The following is an 8,413-nucleotide window of genomic DNA, read 5'->3' on the forward strand; positions in this document are numbered from 1 at the left end:
CTGAGTGCAGCCTGGAGGAGGCACCTTCTGCCCTCAGCCCTAACCGGAAGCCAATCCCTCTCCCTTCACAAGCTCACCATATGTGTGAGGGCGGGAGTTTCAATTCAACCCACTCATCCAACCCCAAAGAGGCTGCTCTAAGTCCAGTGCATTCCTGCGGCCTCAAAAAATGACATATATGGTCACAGAATCAGCAGGGCAGATAAGGAGCACAGACAAGACCCAGGCGTGGGTAGGGAGAAGAGAGGAGAACTGTGGGCCCAGCTCCAGATCCTGAACACCTCTGAGCGATGTGACAACCGCCTGCGCACATCACAGCAAAGACTCCGTCCGGATGGCAAACCGGCAGCTCCCTACTTACTTACTTAGCAACAACCTAGCAACAACTACCCTGTTACCAGGGCAACCACACTGATTCAGCAGCAAAAGCTGTTTGAAGCTCCTGAGCCAAAACTGAGCCGCCAAACAGCCAGAAAAAAACCCCCAAAAAACCCACTTATTTCTCTTCCCCTTCCTCTCCTCTGGCCTTATCTGCTACCCTTATTCACTGCTCACTACCAAAATACAAGTCCCTTACCACAAACAGAGAGAAAGACGTTCTCTATTGTTTGGGAATGCATATCTCCCAGCGAGTGCTGCTGTACCCCTCACCCCAGCTCCCCATTCCAAGCAGCCCTCAGTCTTGAGAAATCCACACCTGATTCAGCTATAAGCTCCTCCCCATATTCAACCAGGAAGCTGTGAGGGCTCCCCCAAAGGGGCCCCTGGTCAGGTAACAGGGACAGAATTTAGCTCACAGTAACCCTCCCCAGGCCTGAGCCTTCTCTCCATCCCTTCTTTTTGGTTACTGCCCAGGCACCAAGAGCTCCTTCAGCCCTGCCCACAGCAGTTCCAGAGAAGTCTTTCTGCACAGAGTGGGTGCTTGATGCAGTGAAAAAAACATGGGATGAGATACATGGAGAACTGGATTATAGTCCTGACTGAGTCGCAAAGATGCTGAGCAAGTCCTTTTCCTATCTAGGCCTAAATTTCCTCATCTACAGAAGTGAAGGCTCCTCCCAGAAATATAATTCTCCAGCATTCTAAATTACTTGTGCTGAAGTGAACAACGGGATTAGAAGGAACAGCTGGGAGTTGAAGTATGCGTGAGGGAGGAAGAGGGACACTCTCTAAAAGGGAGATGAGCTTGAACTCCACCTCTTCCAGTAACTCTTCTATTTTGTCAGTTTTTCCAGAACTGACCCCTCCCCCACCCCATAAACTCCTTTTCCAGCCCAACTAATCACAGTTGTTTCCACCTCCCAACCAGCCTAGCCTCCCTCACTACCCTCCAACCCACAGCTGTTGCCCTCTGTGAGCCCAGAAGCTCAGCTCCCACTCAGTGGGAGGGGGAGGGAAGCTAGTACAGGGCAAGTGTAACATAAAGTAGTAGAAATGAAGCATCCTAGCTGCCTAAGACTCCTGTCACTTACAAGTCCTGCTCCACTCTGCAAAATAATCCTTATTGTCAGATTAGTTTTTCCCTTCTCAGTTGGTAAAATCTCTACCTTTACAATAATCTTCAAGAATCACTTTAGGGAGGCATGTTAACCTTTGGGAAGTCCTAGAGCTCTCTGAAATTCTGGAGAAATTTATGGACTTTTTCCCTAAGAAAAATCAGCACATGCATGAAATCTTGCATGAAATTTTAAGGGGTTCACAGGCCCTCTTTCCCATTTAAGAAACCCTGCCTCCTCAAAATTACATCTGACACAGAGTTGATGCTCAGTCATTTGCTGAATGACTGAACAAATCAATTTGTATCCTAAGAGTAAAAGGGAACCAACCACCATGAACTGGATACAAATTATCTTTTCACAACAGCACCAGTGAGGTATGTATTACTAAACCCATTTTACAGTTTGAGAAGCCGAGGACCAGAAAAAGTAAGCAAGTTGCTTAGGATCATACAGCAAGGTCAAGATTTTAATCCACGTCTACCTTAAGGTGGTCGCTTTGTGCAGGTCAATCCCTCAATACTTCTCTAATGGACTGTCATTCAAGAGATTCTCAAAGTTCTGCAAAAGGGCAAAGTAAAGCTTCTCTTTTAATCTCCTCCATGGACAACTGAAATAACTTAAAATCGTATTCTCTGGCCTGGGGATCGCCCTCCTAGTTGGGGCTCCAGAATTGTGAAAATGCAAATCCCACAAAACAACAGCAAAACTTTTAACTACAATCACATTTGCATAGAGCTTCATGGTTTACAAAACCCGGATTGGGTGTAATTATCCCATTTCACAGATTAAGAAATAGATATGAAAGTGTGGCCTAATAAGTGGCAAAGGTGGAATACTTCCCCCAAATATCTTGGTCTTAGTTCTTCCCCAGATCGGACCAGGGAGACTTCCCCTTCCCACGAGCTTGCTCAATGACAGCGAGCGAGGAGGCCAGGAAGAAGGCAGCAAGGAAGCAAAGTCCTCTCACTTCAGACCCTCGAGGCGGGCCGAATCCCCGCAGCAGGAAGGCCAGGTTCCCAGGGCCCATTCCACCCTTGCTCCCTTCCTCGGTTCCGGTCGGATCCTCCCCATCCGGATCCCATCCCTTCCGAAGACCAGGCCAGTCCCTTTCCCTCCCCCACCACCTCCCAGGGAGACCCCGCGCCCAGCAGCTCACCGTGGTGGGGCACCGCTCCCTCTGCCACGCCTGTCAAGGACAGGCAAACATCCGGCTACGCGGTCGAATGGGAACCACCCCCTCCCTGTCGCTTCACTCCCCAGCCACTTCCGCCACACCTCCGACCTACTTCCGACCCACTGCCCGGTCCAAACATGGCCTTCGCAGGAGCCCCGCCCACTTCCTTACGAGCCCGCTTACGTTCCCGCCTGGAGGAGAGACAGTATAACCGTCCGACTCGTCCCTCCCAAAAGGAAGCCCTTGAAACAATTAGTTCCTCTCTACCGGATACTCAAATCCCTAGTAGACCTCCGGAATTCTAAACTCGTATTGTTCTCGGACAGAGATTTGCTTCACCGCTCCTGCCAAACTCTCAGTCCTGCGCACCAATGAGGTCTGACTCTTAAGATTCTTTCCCGAAAGGAAATTTGGTAGTCAATGACTGTTTCCGGGGGGAGCTGAGAAGGTGAGTCTCACTTCCGGCGGAGGGAGGCTTTCTGACCCGGGATGGAGGAGGCGGAGGAGCTGCCCTTGGAGTGGGAGAGACTGCAGTTCGGTGAGTGACCTGCGATGTCTCCGACCCTCGGCCCTGGCCTAGATACTCCTGACGTTCTCTGGTCAACTCTTTCCCCCCACGACCCTTTTCCTTCCGAGCCTGGCATCCTCCTCCGGTGCCCTCAGAACCTCTGGGAGCTTCTTAAGAGCCCTCGAACCGCCTCAAACTTTTCCGGGGCCCCCTTAGAGCCCTTACATATCTCTCAGACTCCTGAGGCCTAGCTGGACCTCGGGTTTTCTCCCTCACCTTTCCCCGCCCCACGACCTCTTGGGCCGCTTCCTCACTGTCTTTCTCTGTCCCTGCAGCCCCCGATCCACGGCTGGGCCCGGACTCAGGATGGAGCCCTTCCAGAGAAAGCTGTGCACAGGGACTCAAAGACCTCTCGCCCGGACCCACCCGAGCCATCCTCGCTCTAAAGAGCCTCCCGCGGGGCTTGGCCCTTGGCCCCTCACTCATCAAGGAGCAGCGCTTGGGGGTCTGGTGTGTTGGGGAACCCTTGCAGCCAGGACTGCTCTGGGGGCCACTGGAAGAGGAGTCTGTCTCCGAGCAGAAGGGCCATGGAGTGAAAACACAGCAGAAGGAGGTATTGAGGGATAGGGCTTTACGTCTCCGTGACTGAGAATTTTGATCAGACGTTTCTCGGTAACTCTCCAGTTTGTTGGAAGATGCAGGGTGTTTCAAGAGATAGGAGATGGTTTATGCCCTCTCTCTCAGGGACGGTCTCATCCCCTCACTTGCGGTAGCCGAGGAGGTGCAAAAAGTTATTAAAAGGTGGATTAGTAGATGGGACTTCCCTAGGTCCAGTGGTTAAGACTCCAGCGCTTCCACCGCGGGGGGCGCGGGTTCGATCCCTGGTCGGGGAACTAAGATCCCACAGGCCGCACAGCGCAGCCAAAATGTAAAAAAAAAAAAAGTTGGATTAGTAGAGTGTCAGCAATGACGACGAAAGTCAAGAGCAAAGGTTTTTGGAATTAAAAAGCCATGGGGGGGCTTCCCTGGTGGCACAGTGGTTAAGAATCCACCTGCCAATGCAGGGGACACGGGTTTGATCCCTGGCCTGGGAAGATCACACTTGCCGTGGAGCAACTAAGCCCATGTGCCACAACTACTGAGCCTGTGCTCTGGAGCTGGCGAGCCACAACTACTGAGCCCACACGCCTAGAGCCCGTGCTCCACAGCAAGAGAAGACGCCACAATGAGAAGCCCACGCATCGCAACGAAGAGTAGCCCCTGCTCACAGCAACTAAAGTCAGTGTGCAGCAAGGAAGACCCAATGCAGCCAAACATAAATAAATAAATTTATTTAAAAAAAAAAGCCATGGGATCAAATCCTAGCTTTGTCACATAGCTAGTTAGATGGCATGCCTCGTTTAACTCATATGTAAAATAAAGGAATGGCCGTTTCCTTTATTTTAATTCTCCAGGATTATTTGGAGCAAAAGTTGAAAAAGCACAGGTAAAGGATTTCATTGCATAAGTCCTGAAAAACAAATTTAAGGTTGATGTACCTCTTACTACTTCTTCTGTTTGGTATTCACTGAAAGGCAATAATATGTGCGATTCAGTCATTCACCACACCTTGGGGGGAGGTGAGGGGACAGTTCTTTTGGCCTTTATTGAATGAAAACTCGAACGGCATAGTCCTATAGAGGCAGACCAGAGACCATTAACCTTCTAGGGGCTTCATCTTAGACCTGTCTCAGGAGAGGTTACATCAGGGGTTTTTTTGTTGTTTGTTTCACCCTGGTCCCCTCAAACACATGGGAGAAAGACTTTTATTGGTTTATTTCAGGACGTGTCACTAGGCCCATGGGGAGATGTGTGTGCTTGTGAGCAGAGTTCAGGCTGGACTAGGTAAGTTACAGGAGAGTATGTAGTGAAGATGTTCCTTTGAGGCTTTCTGTTGTGGCATGGGATGGAACCGGAAGCTGGCTTCTGGTTCCCACCCAGGGATCTTTGCAGTGAGTGTTCCAAAGGCCTGGGATCCTTTAGGACTCAGACTGCCCAGGAGCTGGGGCTTTCAGGGAGGGCCACTTGAAGGGGATCTCCTGAGCTAACTCTTGCTCTGCTTTGCAGTTTGGTGCAGCGGGGAAGGCTGGAGGGTGAGGGAAACGTGGCCCCGGTGCGGATCAGCGAGAGGCTCCACCTGCAGGTGTACCGGGTCGTGCTGCCAGGTTTTGAGCTGCTGATGTGGCCCCAGCCTCCCTCGGAGGGCCTGAGCCCCACCCAGCCCAGGCTAGAGGAAGAGGCATCCTTGGCTGTGGTGACAGAAGTAGAGTCTGCTGTACAACAGGAAGTGGCCTCCCCCAGGGAGAATGCAGCAGAACCTTGCACGGGTATGTGTCAAATAAATGCTGGCTTCCCCAATTATCACCAAAAAAACCTGTTGATAAGACAAAGCAAAGCTTATGACGTAAGACAGTAGGGGAGAACAGTAGCATTTCTGAGAGGGAAGGGCAAAGCCTGGATATTTATCGAAATTTTGAAGTCTGGTATAAGGTGGATTTTTCAGTGTGGGATGGGGTCGGGGCTCGATCAGTATTGGGTAAGGATCATGACATAGTAGTTTAGGATTTGTGGAGACAGCAAGGCTAGAATTTTCAGGTAAGAGGTTCAGAGAGTTTGGGGATGTAAACTGTCATTTGATGCTTTTTATTAAAGAGTGACAGGTCTTTTCCTTGGAATGAACAATATAGTTGACTCTTGAACAGCACGGGGGTTAGGGGCACTGACCCTCCGGGCAGTTGAAAATCTGAGTATAACTTATGGTTGACCCTCCGTATCCGAGGTTTCACATCTGTGGTTTTGCATCTGTGGATTCAACCATGTAGTGCTGTGGTATTTACTGTTGAAAAAAAATCCTCGTATAAGTGGATCCGTGCAGTTCAAACCTGTGTTTTTCAAGGGTCAACTGTATAGATATTTGCAAGTTTTATCTTCCTGAGTTAAGTTTTCTGGAATAGTAAGGTCACACTGACAAAGACAGCAAGTTGTGTATAAGGTTTCCAGTTTTCTTATGTTTTTTCTGTCTGGGCTGGGGCTGGGGATTCCTTTCTTTTCACGTGACCTAAAGTGAGGAGGTGGTGGTCTCAACTCATCCTAAGTGCATGTCTCCAGAGGGAGAACAAGGGCACTCTGGGATGGCCTTTCTCTAGAAATTATCCAGATGTCTAGACACTATGGTTCCCAGGAGAGCCTCCCCAGAAGGCACCTGAGACTGGACAGAAAGATAAACAGAGTGTGTGACTCATGTTCCAGGGAGGAGATTGGTGTCATTGCTCCCATTGCAGTTCAGGGGCTGAGGAGGAGAAGACACATATTCCTATAATTTTCTGGTGAGACCACCATGACCCCCTGCTACAGTCTCTACTAAGCCCAGCACCCCACTCTTGCCTTGCAGATCCTGGTCACCAGTCACAGCCCCGCATCCAGGCGGTGAGCCCTGGACTTAAGCCCCAAATCCAGGACCAAGTTTCCAAGGAGAGCCAGCCACTCGGCCCATTGCCTCAGGATGGCCATGTAGATGAGGAGGACCCACCCCAGACCCAGATGCCACCTGAACCTCAGAGCAGCTCCACTCCCCAGCAGGGCCCTGAGAGCAGTGAGGCCAGTTCCTCATCTTCTGCCAGGGGCCCCCAGCTGCGTGCTTACCTAGTCAGGAAGTTGCGTAGCCCCAGTGATCAACGTCCACCCAGAGCGAAGACCTCAGAGCCCGGGGCCCAGCAGAGTGGAGAGCAGCAGCACCCTGGCTTACCCGCATGCTTGCGGAGCGCCCCTGGCCCGGTGGGAGGCTCCCCAAAGCGGGGGCGACGGTACCGCTGTGCCGAGTGTGGCAAGGCCTTCCTGCAGCTGTGCCACTTGAAGAAGCATGCATTCGTGCACACGGGCCACAAGCCCTTCCTTTGCACCGAGTGTGGCAAGAGCTACAGCTCAGAGGAGAGCTTCAAAGCCCACATGCTGGGCCACCGTGGGGTGCGGCCATTCCCCTGCCCTCAGTGCACCAAGGCCTACGGCACCCGGCGAGACCTCAGAGAGCACCAGGTTGTACACTCAGGTGCCCGGCCCTTTGCTTGCGACCAGTGTGGCAAGGCCTTCGCCCGCCGGCCCTCCCTGCGGCTGCATCGCAAGACACACCAGGTGCCAGCGACCCCTGCCCCGTGCCCGTGCCCTGTGTGCGGGCGGCCCCTGGCCAACCAGGGCTCCCTGCGGAACCACATGCGGCTCCACACGGGGGAGAAGCCCTTCCTGTGCCCACACTGCGGCCGGGCGTTCCGCCAGCGGGGCAGCCTGCGCGGGCACCTGCGGCTGCACACAGGGGAGCGCCCTTACCGCTGCCCACACTGCGCTGACGCCTTCCCCCAGCTGCCTGAACTGCGGCGCCACCTCATCTCCCACACCGGGGAGGCCCACCTGTGCCCCGTGTGTGGGAAGGCCCTCCGGGATCCCCACACGCTGCGTGCGCACGAGCGCTTGCACTCAGGCGAGAGGCCCTTCCCGTGCCCCCAGTGTGGCCGTGCTTACACGCTGGCGACCAAGCTGAGGCGCCACCTCAAATCCCACCTGGCCGACAAGCCCTACCGCTGCCCCACCTGTGGCATGGGCTACACTCTCCTCCAAAGCCTCAAGCGGCATCAGCTCAGTCATCAGCCCGGGGCACCCTCCAGCCCACCCTGTATGCCGCCTGCCGCTTCAGAGCCCACCGTGGTGCTCCTGCAGACCGAGCCAGAACTACTGGACACATGCAGTGAACGGGGCGGGTCCCCAGCCCCGGACGTCTTCGAGGTCACCCTTTCCGAGAGCCAGGATAAGTGCTTTGTGGTGCCCGAGGAGCCAGGTCCTGCTCCCAGCCTGGTGCTCATCCATAAGGACATGGGCTTTAGCACCTGGGCAGAAGTGGTAGAGGTGGAGACGGGCACCTGACCACCCTCACCTTCCCTCAGCAGAGCTCTGTACAAAGACTGGTGTTTCTGAGCTTGGGTGTCTGGATCTTTCTCTTTGGGTTCCCTGATAGAGACTAGTGTATGAGAAGCAGGTCGAGGACTCCCCTTCCTGCTTATGGACGACCACTTTGTTTCCCAAGACTCTTAATAAGGTAAACCACTTCTAGATGTGAGATCTTTTTATCAGCTTCCAGGAGAGCTTGTCCTGCCACCCTCCCTGGGAACTCCTCAAGGTGCTTGTTCTTTAAACGTTGTGGAAGTG

The 8,413-nt window shown here is 53.0% G+C and overlaps 1 protein-coding gene across 1 annotated transcript; it reads left to right on the forward strand.

Moving 5' to 3' along the window:
* Nucleotides 1-3,146: 3,146 nt before the first annotated feature.
* Nucleotides 3,147-8,182, forward strand: ZNF408 (zinc finger protein 408). The gene is made up of 5 exons (XM_065882686.1): nt 3,147-3,211; nt 3,517-3,794; nt 5,004-5,065; nt 5,288-5,547; nt 6,612-8,182. The coding sequence occupies exons 1-5, from the start codon at nt 3,163-3,165 to the stop codon at nt 8,129-8,131; spliced, it is 2,169 nt and encodes a 722-aa protein (XP_065738758.1). The 5' UTR covers nt 3,147-3,162; the 3' UTR covers nt 8,132-8,182.
* Nucleotides 8,183-8,413: the final 231 nt, after the last annotated feature.

The sequence above is a fragment of the Phocoena phocoena genome, chromosome 8 (genome assembly GCF_963924675.1).
Source record: "Phocoena phocoena chromosome 8, mPhoPho1.1, whole genome shotgun sequence".
NCBI classification, from domain to species: Eukaryota; Metazoa; Chordata; class Mammalia; order Artiodactyla; family Phocoenidae; genus Phocoena; species Phocoena phocoena.

What these genes read in the sequence shown, in the direction of transcription:
- ZNF408 (XM_065882686.1), top strand. Translation starts at nt 3,163, where the DNA reads ATGGAGGAGGCGGAGGAGCTGCCCTTGGAGTGGGAGAGACTGCAGTTC. An exon ending in GTGGGAGAGACTGCAGTTCG is followed by an intron (nt 3,212 to 3,516) that starts GTGAGTGACCTG and finishes CTGTCCCTGCAG; the next exon opens with CCCCCGATCCACGGCTGGGC. An exon ending in TGAAAACACAGCAGAAGGAG is followed by an intron (nt 3,795 to 5,003) that starts GTATTGAGGGAT and finishes GGTTTATTTCAG; the next exon opens with GACGTGTCACTAGGCCCATG.